At 43.2% G+C, this 12,322-nt stretch overlaps 1 protein-coding gene across 1 annotated transcript in view; it reads right to left on the reverse strand.

Annotated features, from left to right (window-relative positions):
- Positions 1-12,322, reverse strand: part of LOC306781111 (copine-9-like) — a gene marked incomplete at both ends in the record, with an annotated part of 128,619 nt that overhangs the window by 48,097 nt on the left and 68,200 nt on the right. The window contains 9 exons of the mRNA XM_079273801.1: positions 1,890-2,071; positions 3,094-3,140; positions 3,703-3,764; positions 4,020-4,073; positions 5,395-5,470; positions 5,711-5,752; positions 8,402-8,506; positions 9,232-9,335; positions 10,988-11,051. Of these exons, the coding sequence (XP_079129927.1) occupies positions 1,890-2,071; positions 3,094-3,140; positions 3,703-3,764; positions 4,020-4,073; positions 5,395-5,470; positions 5,711-5,752; positions 8,402-8,506; positions 9,232-9,335; positions 10,988-11,051 (736 nt within the window). The remainder of the gene's footprint in view (positions 1-1,889; positions 2,072-3,093; positions 3,141-3,702; positions 3,765-4,019; positions 4,074-5,394; positions 5,471-5,710; positions 5,753-8,401; positions 8,507-9,231; positions 9,336-10,987; positions 11,052-12,322) is intronic.

Consider the following 12,322-nt stretch of genomic DNA (forward strand, 5'->3'; position numbering starts at 1 on the left):
GCCCGCTAGCTTATAGCATGTAGCATCCTGGGCATCACTGGGAATCAAACACCGCGGCTTTGAGAGCACTTGTTTTCAATTGTGCATTAACGTGATTAACCAATGATTTAACTTGCTGCTAGGACCACTGGTTCACCAAACCTGCTTGCTTGCAGTCTGTGTTCCACCACAGTCCCCGACGCTGCTCTCGTGATTCATTTTGTTTCTAAAGATAGATTTGATTTTGTAGCGAGTAACGAAGGTTTCAGGGGAAATGTATCGGAGTAAAAGTATCAGTTTTCTTTGCAAAATGTAGTGAAGTAAAAGTAAAAGTAAACAGAAATATAAGTAGTAAAGTAAAGTACAGATACCCAAAAAAACTACTTAAGTACAGTAACGAAGTATTTCTACTTCGTTACTATACACCACTGTACGCAATATATCTACATTTAACTGATGCACTGTATACAAGCAAATAGGGGAAAACAGGTGGCCCACACCATTAAAGAGAAGACATCCAGAAAACTAGCTACAAATAAATGTGTCCGTCTCCCTCGAACTTCAGACCTCTGCATCTAATGAAAAAGTCTGTGAGCTTGCGATTCGGCAGAGGGCAATACCGGTACATTTCTCACTTCAACTGTCAAGTTCACACAAGTACAGACATGGCTGTGCCCAAAGAGTGAGATCACTGGGATCCACTATTTTTTATTAGGTGTATATATTACAAATTGTGAAATAATTGACTGCAAATACTTAGCGGTAAAGATACGATGCCAAGATTACTGACTTGCTCATCTGATTGCCGCCATTGCTTGTGTGTGTGTGTGTGTGTTACTCAACACAGTGGTTCTTTGATTATGCCAACAACTCGAGGAAACCGGATGGGCAGCTAAATCCCTGCTGGGCGTGATTCAGAAAATTAGTTCGCTTTACGAGTAGACTGCTTCTACAGTTCAATGCCATTCATCCCCGGACCGACATCATCCGACGGATAGCTCCCATGCAGGCTTGTTACAGGGACCACCCATCATGATCCCGCCTTCTTAGTTTCACTTGAGGGGAATTAACTAGCTAGCTTTCTAGCCAGCAAACAATGATCACATACATCCAATGGAAGACTGCAAAGTTTCAATGAAAATTGTGTATTGTATATTGGTATCAGAACAACTCCAGTTCTATGAAGTTATCAATTTATACCCCGTTCACTTTTTTTTCACTGAGAGAGACGGAAATTGAAAGATTTCAAAAGTCAGCTTTGGGAGAGGGAAGAGATACGGGGACAACGAGGAGGTTGAGAGAAAAAGAAAGAGAGGTGATGGAGATGAGAGAGGAATGGCACATACTATCCACCGAGCCCAGGATAGCATCTTGTCCCTGTGCTGTTCAGCACAAACAAAAAACTGATCCAATTCACACAATGAAATGAACACAGAGATATGTTTTAACCTTGGTATTTCTAAAACCCTACGTCTAGGCCTGCTGACAGGGATTTAAGAATCCATAATGTTACAGTCATAACGTTTGAAGTTGGACTTTTTAAAGAGACACTTCTGTGATGTAGATCATTGCCCTAAAGTTCATAAAAAAGAAAAAAGAAAAGAAAACCAGGAGCAAAGAAGCAGAGGCCATGCCAGTGTCTTAAGAGCCAGACTTCCCTTCAGCTTAGCATCCTGCGGTTCCTAAATGGTTGCCCTGATCCCTCAGGAGGATGCAAGGAGGAAGTGGAGGGGGAATGCTGGGAGATTCCCGCTGGCAGCCAGATGAGCCGACTCCTCAACTTGTACGACCAGCTGTCGTCGCAGCGACAACTCTGGTCCAAGCCACGCCCTGATATACGGGTGGACCGCGTGTGCGCCTTGTGTGTGTGAATTCATGCGTTTGTGTGCACGTTCACACGCGTGTCTTACCAGTGGGAAGCCGTGGGAGATTTTGCCGTCGGGGGGCAGCTTAGCTCCGAAACCATAGGCAGGAAAGAGCTTGTCACTGTCGTAGTCCTGGATAATCTCGCCTACCGCTTTCAGGGCCATGGCATAGGCATTCATCTGGTAGGGACTCATATAGTGGAGGGAAGTGGGCTGGGAGGAGTTACCTTGGAGGAGGGCACACACACACGCACACACACACACATATACATACAACACAAAGAAGTGAATAACAATATGTCTCCCCCCACCTGTGAAATACAAAGTGTCACCAGTGGAGCACAGGAGATGATTCATGCTACCGTGTGTTTCATCTCCTCCTTTCAAACGGGTTTCTACAAAAGTAGCGTCTAGCAATTGCAACCCGACAGGTTGTGTGTGTGCGATGAGCTGCATGCAGAATCTTGGCATGAATAATGAGATATTTTCAGGGATAGAAAAGGTAAATTATAGAGTCATGTTAACGGAAATACCAAATACATTGGCCACGCACCGTGCACGTTGCACGGTCGACTGCACTTTCCATCATGTGAAAGTCAGAGCCTAAATGTAACAATCTATTCCGAAACAGCGGAGCGCCCACCATAACAAAACGCAGGAGTGTCTGCCATTAAAAATGAAGAAAGGCCATGTTACATTACAGAGGAGAAAAGGGACGAGTGCCTTTCACACCGAAGCGTTATATTTTAAAAGTAAACGCTAAAACAATAAAGATAGAAGCTAAAGCCTCCAGGTCACAGTGCAGAAAAGAATCACCGCATTAGCTGGCGATTGAGACAGACAATACAATTCAGGATCAGTGTTACTATGAAGCCAGGTATGTTTTTATTCAGTTACAATCATTACAAAGCAGTAGCTAGCGTGGCACAGAGGTGCAAATGCTAGTTAATGATGTGCTACGTACTCAGTGTTAGTTACCTCTCCGGGTAACGGGTATCACTATTAGACAACGTCCAACCATAATAATATGAAACAATTGCATAAAAGCAGAGCAGGATCCTCGTCAGACATTGGTCAGATCGGGCTAGTGCTACACTTTGCTTTGTCCAGAATGTGCTCGACAAGTGTCAGTTTGTAACTTCACAACACCGGCTTCCACTGCAAATGAATTGTTCTGAGCCTGTTGCTGTGAATGAAAATACATGCAAGACAAAGGAATGTATCTATAACACAAGAGTGCGGGACGTACCATTGGATGCTGTGAAGTCTATAGCCACTGTGAAGTTGAGTTGTGTTCTGTTGCATAGACAATGGGAATCAAAGAGAACAAACAACAAAGATCACACACTTCAGAAGACTTAACACACACTTTATCTCCAACGCATACACATTGATGCAAATAAGAGCAAAGTAATTTGTTTACTGGCTAATTAGTATTGCAGGACAATATTCCTCCACGAAGGCCTACAAAATGTAACCAGCACTCAAAGGTGATTGAACTGAATAAATTAGGTATTAACAAATGCAAATTTCCCCAAAAACTCATAGCCAGTGAATTCAGAGTGATGCTCTTAGTACATTGGGAAATTCAATCAAGTATCTCCACACACAACACAAACATTGACTTACATTCATTGCCTGATGACTTACACCAGACCTAACCGGCCATTACCCTAACCCTGACCCTAACCTCAGACCAAGTCCTCACCCTAATATGCAATGATTTACTTTATGGGGACCTGCATTTTGCCCCCATAAGCACGGCGAGTCCCCACAATGTGATGTTGTAAACAGATTCATGTCCCCGCAACAAAGTCTGCTCTCACTGTGAGAGCAGACTTATTATTATTCCACTCACCCTCCTCGGATGAAATCCACAAAGGTATACTCGGACTCCACTTTGAAGGACAGCAGAGTAACCTGGCGAACACACACACACACACACACACACACACACACACACACACACACACACACACACACACATACCGAGTGATGAAAAGAGAAGGAGGGGCAGAGAAGGGACCGGGGCCAGGTGGACAGGAAGGAATAAGACTAACAGGTGGCCAGACAGCAGCAGAGTCAGCAAGAGAGAAGCAGATGTAAGAGGTGACGGTACCTATATGACTATGTAAAACATGAAATGGGACATTAGAGGTGTGGGCGTACACTCACAGTTCCAGAGTTGACGTATTTCTTCTTTTTGCCTTTCTTCTTGGGATGCAAAACCTGCCGGTGATGGTGGGAAGCGAGTTAGTGACTGAGCGGGTACTTATACCCTGGAACGATGTTCACATGAATAATTCAACAGATTTCTGATACTGAGAGGCCACGCATTGAGACTGATGTTATGTTTAACTGTGTTTATATAGAGAGTGGAGACTGTGTAAAGGGAGAGGTGGAGAGATTAAAGCATGCATACTTTACAAAACCGACTTCACTTTCTCTTCTCCTTTAGATTAGAGGATTCAATCATTATGCTGCAGTACTATTATTAATTGGTTAGCTTGGAGCACATTTAAGTATTCTTTGTTTGAGCTGGTTTTAATAAGCTGTGGCCATTGATGGGCTTTCATCCCCAGCACAACTAATAAATACTTCTTGTCGAGTAATGGTTTTGTTTGGATCGTTTTATTCAAACCTCAACATTAAGCTTAAGAAAAGTTCTTGGCCCTAATTGCCTCGCCTCATTGAAGTCAAATAAATGTTCTGGTAAGAACTGAGTGTATTTTACAGTGTGAAAGGATACATTGCATTTCAATATCCTCATACAACGTTTCGTATGATATCTTAAGAAAGGTTTTGCTGTACTTTCTTTTGGTGTTATCCTCTGAATGTCCAGCAACGCGAGCGATCAGTGTGCCCGCACAAGCCCTTTACAGTGCAGAACCTGGTTGGGCAACAAAACTACCAGGTTAGGTTTCGGTAAAGATTGGGGTTTTGGGTTATAACCATAGACTGTATATAAGAAGTGGACGTAGTCATCATGACGTCACCTATTGGTTTGTCGACTGCCGTTTTGAAGCCTCGAGTTTAGCAATTTCGCCTTCTTTGCAACGGATGAGGGGAAGTTACCATATTTGAAAAGCGGATGAGTAACGTAGAGACGCCGTATTCGGCTCTGGTATCGGCAGCTACTTCTGGTTTCACACAGCGGTCTCCTGAGTGAAAGTCCTGTGTTTTTGTGCCCGTACCTTCCTCCACGACCTCCACAACCTCCACACTTCTACGACTTTGTCGATTTTTACATTCCGTCAACTGTCCTGCCTCACGATTATGTGGATTACATACAGATTGATTACGTGGGTTGTATAACAATTATACCCCATTATTACCTTCCATAGGTTTTAGCCACCAACAGTGAGAGCAGCCCGACCATTTATATATTCTTGGTGTTTGTATTGACTTGTGTGCATATTTGGTCAAAACTGTAGAAAAATAAGGTTTTTAGTTTGAGTGTTTGGCCATTATTGTAGACTCTTCAGAAATTCAACATTTCAGTTTCTCACCTGGTGTCCTAAAAAAAAGAACGAACAATATCACGTCTCACCTCGTAGACATTGAACTGGTTCTGCCCCCGAGACAGCTCTCTGTAACTGGTGGTGAACTCGCCAATGAAGTCATGGCTGCAGACAAAACACCCGCAAAGACAGATGAGATGAGATGAATGCAGATGTTATCATTGAGAGAGTAATTGTCACGTCTTTGTCTCTATCCACGTGTCTTTTCTGGATTCTTTGTTTCTGTCAATTTCTCAGTACATTCTAATATATTTACACACAGCGTTTTCATTGTTCTCTGACTTTTGAAAAACATCGCTATGAATCACGGGGCCACAGTGAGTGGTTACCCATAGATGATGTTACCTTCCATCTCGATCCCAGTCATAGACATCTATCTTTACAGTCCTGAAATAGACAGAGAATATTTTAATTCCGACGGTCTGCTCTATATCAGATCACATCCTGTCAAAAACACCTGTGTGTATATTTGTGTTTATACTTAAGCTCTTGCAAACCATTCTAACTCAAACATTCCAGCCTTTTAGATGGAACGTCCCGCTAACGCGTCAATGCTCATGGATGTCATTTTGAACAGCGAGTCCCTACGATAATGAACAAAAATCAAAGAGGAGTCAAGGATAATAGCTCCCTCGTTTTTACAAAAGTGGCACTGTATGCACTTCTGTATGGAGTGTGTATCTGGCAGCTCAGCACAGTCTAACCCAGGGGTCACCAACCTTTTTTGAAACGGAGAGCTACTTCAAGGGTATTGAGCAGTACGAAGGGCTACTTGTTTGATACAAACTTCCTGAATAACAAAGTTGCACAGATCACCTTTTAATAATCATAATATATGTGAAGAGACTGATCACATGTCAATGTTAATTATTCCTCACAATAATTATTAACAATGATTGTGTATTTTGTTCAAAATCGCACCTGTTGTATTTTTGTAAAAATGATCATTTCTAAAAATAATTAGGAAATCATTAACTGTCATCTTCACATCATGACTCTTTGTACAAACCACTGCCTTCGTAACATTTTTGAACAAATCATGAACTCTGTCCCATGTTTATACAAATGATCAGTTATGTAAGATAAAAAAAATCAACTCTTTCACGTTTAAATTAATCCTATTACATTAGTACTAATCACCACATTTTGGGAAATCTGGGTCAACTTTGCATTGCGCAATGAAGCCTGCATGTCGGCCTGTAGTCTGCAGTCACCAGCTTTTTTTTGGGTACCTTTTTCTCCACGAAGAAACTAGTAAAAAGTCTTGTCTGTAGCCGGGGGGGGGGGGGGGAATCCAACCCTCCGAGGCACGCGAGCGTCTTTGCCTCGGAGACTCGCCTGCGTTCAAACCTCTAGTCTGGGCCTTTTCCATCGTACTGCGTTGCCTCGCCTCTACCCCGGCCACCCACGAGTTGTTGCCCCGCGGCCTGATGACGGTGTGCGATCACGGCGGGGGCAGCGCGTCCGGTGCCAACGGGAAGCGCACGCCATTTGGAACCTGAAAACCTAGTGCGGTGCGGCGGCCTCTTCCTTTTAAAATCGACATGAATGCAAGCGTTTTTGATCCAAAAAGAACAGAAACTACAATTTTTAGATGGAGCTCCATGGGGACCTAGTGCTATTTTTAGAACATGCCTTGCGGGCGACTCACGTGGTCCCTGCGGGCGACCAGCTGCCTGCGGGCACCGTGTTGGCTACCTCTGGTCTAACCTGACTTAGATAACAGAGTGCTGTGTGAAAACTGAGTCAGTCTCAATAACACCAGTGCTGGTCCCTAGGACACCATGACCGACTGCTGGCATTATTCTGATCGCCCCAGCAAAAGGTGTTGTCATCCACAATGGAGTCTGCCTGTGCCTCAAAGTTCCCCTACAGGGTGGAGGAATCTGTGTCTACTCCAACAGTGGCTGGTGCAACGATGTGACAGTGATTCTACAGCACTGTTCTCCTGATCTGGAATCTTTCATTATAAACTGTAAACTCTTTTACTCCCATCATGAGTTCGCTTCATTCATGCTGGTCGGTGTTTACATGCCGCCGCAGGGCAACGTGCAGGAGGCACAGCGGACACTCGCTGAACAGATACTGTGTGTGGAGCGGACCAACCCGGACTCTTTACTTATTGTCCTTGGTGACTTTAACAAAGGAAACCTGTTATGAACGCCCTAAATACAGACAGTTTATTAAATGTCCAACCAGAGAGAAGAACATTCTAGACCACTGTTACACCCCAGAAGGGCCGATCACGGCGTCCCTCGTGCTGCACTGGGTCTCTCTGACCACGTCATGCTCCATCTGATTCCTGCATACAGGCAGAAATTAAAGCTCCGTAAACCTGTGGTGAGGAAATTCAAGCAGTGGACCAGTGAAGCTCTGGAGGATCTTCGGCCGTGCTTGGACTGTACAGACTGAGATGTTTTCAGGACTGCTACCAACAGTCTGGATGAGTACACAGAGGCTGTGACGTCATACATCAGCTTCTGTGAGGACAGCTGTGTTCCAACAAGCACCAGGGTGAGTTACAACAACGACAAACCCTGGTTCACAGACAGCTAAGGCTGCACAAGGATCAGGCATTTAGGAGTGGGGACAAGGACTTGTACAAAGAGGCAAAATACAGGTTTAGTAAGGCGGTGAGAGATGCTAAACGACTGCACTCTGAGAAACTGCAACACCAGCTCTCAGCCAGTGACTCTGCTTCTGTCTGGAGAGGCCTCAGACAGATCACCTACTGAACCTAAAGCCCCCCCCCCTCCATCAACGACCAATGCCTGGCAGACAAGCTGAACGAGTTCTACTGTAGATTTGGAAGACAATGGGATAGTCCTGACTCCATCCCCCACGGCTCCATCAACCAGCCCCAGACCATCAGCCCCCCCTCCAGCTCAGCAGGGGCTCATGCCTCTGTACCACCAAACTTTGTACAGATACAAGTCAGTACAGTCAAGTTTCTTACAGAAATGGAATACCTCAGGATGATATTTCATTCACTATCCATTTGTTTATATAATAGAGTTGTGCAATAAAATCTCTGACCTGTCGAAGTCGCCATTGCAGAGAGCTCTAACGGGGATGGTGAAGGGCTGCCACGCCGGGTTCAGTGTGTTCTTGATCACCTCCGTCTTGTGGCAGATGGTGAACCTGCCAGCAAAATGACACACACACAAGGCCACCAAAGGGAAAGCACGTTCACATTGCCTGGGAAGATAATCCCACATCACTTATCTGCAGCTTTTTTATTTTTATTTTTTACATCTGTTTAAGTATATCTATCACCTCCGAAATGCTGACAAAACACTTTTCAATCATTGTCCAATACATTGTTTGTAAGCTGTTCTTGATGTTCAGCAACATCAACACAGCTTGCATAAAAATGTCAGTGATAAATGACATTGTTGGACCACCAGGTTGCTTTGAAGATAAGCAGACTGCATATATTTTAAAAGGTTTCAGCTTCCTGTAGTTCCCTTTTGGGTTCAATAAAATACTATCTGTCTATCTAAAGCATGCTTTGTATCTGAAACCCACCTTTAAAAGATGAAAAAGTAAATATAAAGTGAGTCAAAGTTAAAGTAAGTGACAGAACAAGCAGTTTTGGCATTAAAACATTATAAATCAGAATCACATTTGGCCATTTCACATGATTTGTTTTCTTTTTAAAACTGGAGGGTGTGTGTGCAATTGAAGGAGGCTCAAATATTGATTTGAAACTCTTGACAAAAATGGGAAAAGCTCTCTAATGTTGCATGCACCTCTTTAGACGGCCCTTAAATCAGGCTTCAATGTCATATTTATTTAAACATCAAATCTGTTCCTGTCTGTTCAGAGTGCCTTATCTGGTCATATCTGAATGCTGTCAGACTCACGTTCCGTCCTCATTACTCCGGTAGAAAACAAGAAAGGGGTCCGACTTGCCAAAAAAGTCTTTTTTGTCCAGCTTGTTGGCACACAACTGCATGGTAGCAATATCCTGAGAGAGAAGAAGCAGTTTTTAGTGGAACATCAATTAACGGCAACGCTTAACGGCAACCATGGATCTGAATCCCAAACACCAGCGTTCGGATAGGCTTGATAACCGATGCATACATAGACTGCAGTGATTTCAATAAGATTATTTTAAATTACACATTTTACGAGTGGGAGAAACCGATTTTATTATGGGCTGTCTGTAACATAAGGGAATGGCTTCATACATGTGGATGCATGGTTGCAGCAGTTAATGAGAAACTATTTTATTCCTGCCTCTGTATTAAAATGCCTGGGATAAGAAAGGAAGGAACCAAGGATGGAAGGGGAGATATGTGGATGGATGGATTGATTGCCCTTAATGAGCCACTTTAGTCATTGCCTCCAGTAGGAAGGCAACCTGGGACATGCTCGCCATTGACAGATGGGGTTTGTCAGCCTAGACCCGCACACACACTCACACACACATACACAGCACACTTATCAAAATTTCTGAAGAGCATTTGAATCTTGTCAAGAACAACACCTCCCAGAGAAATTATGATGAACACAACCAGGATAGGCCTGTTCACAAAATGTTCTCTGGAGCACACACACACAACCTTGTACTTCTAACTTTATGAGGACAATCATTGACACAATGTATTTCGTAGCACATTACCCGAACATTAACCACCACAACTAAATGCCTGACCTCAACCCTTACCCTTACCATCAACCTGATTGTAATCTGAACTTTAAAACAAGGTCTGACCCCTCAAACATGCCTTTAAGGGGTCTGTCTCCGGCAAAGATGTTCTCCCTTCCCAAAAATGTCCTCATTCTGAAGATCTAAACCGCCAACCCTCTCTTTCTCACACACACACACACACACACACACACACACACACACACACACACACACACACACACACACACACACACAAACATACTTTCGTACATCCCCAACGGTGGACAGTGCTACTCCATCCAAGTGAGGACCACTGTTTTTGGTAATTTTACTATAATGTACTATAATGTACTAATGTACCCAGAATATTACTGCAAATGTGTTTTATAATTTGCTTTAAAGGAATTGCCATTCCACAATGACTTTGATAATTAGTTTAAATATTTTTTTAAATGATCTATGATACAAATATTACCAGAAACACACACACACACACACACACACACACACACATATACACATATACACAGAGGGAATTCTCTGTCTGTATCTGACTGCCTGATTGGTAGTAATATATTATTGCGGCAGGGGAATGGAAACATTGGAAGAGAAAAATGACTTTGTTTATTGCTGGAAACCATCTTGACAGTTCATTTTAATCATATTTAGAGAGTCTGAGAAACTCAACATACAGCATTGATCAGCGCTCAACAAGCCTGAAAAGCTTAACTTGAAGGTGGGGGTCCCAATGATGGGACCTTTTTTGGGTACATTTCATGATTTATCGTTGAAAGATTGGCTCATCATGAAACCCTTTTTGTGTATTGGTGTGTGGGTGTGTTTGTGTGTGGGGGGGGAGACGATTGCAAGCCATATAACAACAGTATCAGGGCAAATAAAACATGCAAACTATATGAAAATGCTTCAACAACACTGTGTTGTGTGCATGTTCGAGACAGTGTGTGTGTGTGTGTGTGTGTACTGACCCTGCAGTTACTGAGCTCCTCTGCAGCAAAGATAATGACTCCACACTTCTTCCCTGGAATCCCACTGAGGGTGAGAGTAGAGAGAGAAAGACAGAGAGAAAGACTGAGAAAGCAGGTAATTGTGGCATGTCATGAATAACACAATTGCCAAGCAGATTCATAGCTACAAGCTGTTATTGAGATAGGTGACAGCCCAGCATGCAGATTGTCATATTTCCAATTTGCATATCTGCACTTACTTTTCTGAAAAAGGGGAAGTTGAGGCCCGTTCAATTTCCTAACTTGTTTTCAACATTCACATTTCACATAAAAAAGTAAAAGCCCAACTCACCTCACATAAATCCTGTCGATCTTAAGCACATTTTGGACACACCCTTCCAAACACATATCAGGCCTGTTACCTCTCACAACGTGGATTCAAATAGATTTCAGTGTGTGTTTAAATGGCTACCATGTTAGTAAAAATTAAACATCTCCTCAAAACAGCCGGTACAGCAGTAGTTACTTCATAAAATGACTCACTTTCTACCAGGGTAATTGCTCTCAGCACAAATGCTGGCAGCTGACAACAATCGAATTTGGCCACGGACGAGCTCCACTGGAGCAGATGGAGGTATACTTCCTTGCTTAAGGGCACCTCAGAGGTGGTAACAGGAGCACCCCGCGTACAGATTTAAATCTTTCCAGTCCATCAAACCAACAACTGAGACAGACGGTGTGCTGAGTTGGTGTAAGAAATAAGATATTTACGTATTTAAGTAATGAATTTTAAAGCAACCCTGTAATGTAGATTAGATAGCTGTGCAGCTGGCGTTTGTTTACTGTTTGCCACCGCCATATTGGGTTCCGGGTAAAAGCCCACTGTCAGACTTGAACATGCCTTTTTTATGCTGTGCAGGGGGATGTGACCAATGTTCCCTCTAAGCTGCGCGCTTGGGCAATCGCGCACTGCTCGCACATTCTCAGCGCACAAGAAAATCTATGCAGCGCATAAAATAAAATTCAACATAAACGTATTAATTAATATCTAATATTAGTCCTAATCTTATCTAATCAATTAAACCAATAATAATAATAATAATAATAATTTTGTTTTCTGTACTATTTTGCAACGTAACTCAGTGAGTGACAGGTGTCCAGCCAATGATACGATTCGGTTCACTTACGCTACGCAGCCAATCATAGCATTGACACTATTGCCCTGCCCATTCGCGCCGTGCAGGTTAGCTGGCTAACAACAGTGCGGCGGAGTTACGAGACGCAAATGCTAACCCCTTATCATGGCGAAACGAACGGGCAGCGACACATCCACTCACCAAGCCATTGGAAAAAAGA

This window comes from Melanostigma gelatinosum, assembly GCF_949748355.1.
Source record: "Melanostigma gelatinosum genome assembly, chromosome: 8".
Taxonomy (NCBI): domain Eukaryota; kingdom Metazoa; phylum Chordata; class Actinopteri; order Perciformes; family Zoarcidae; genus Melanostigma; species Melanostigma gelatinosum.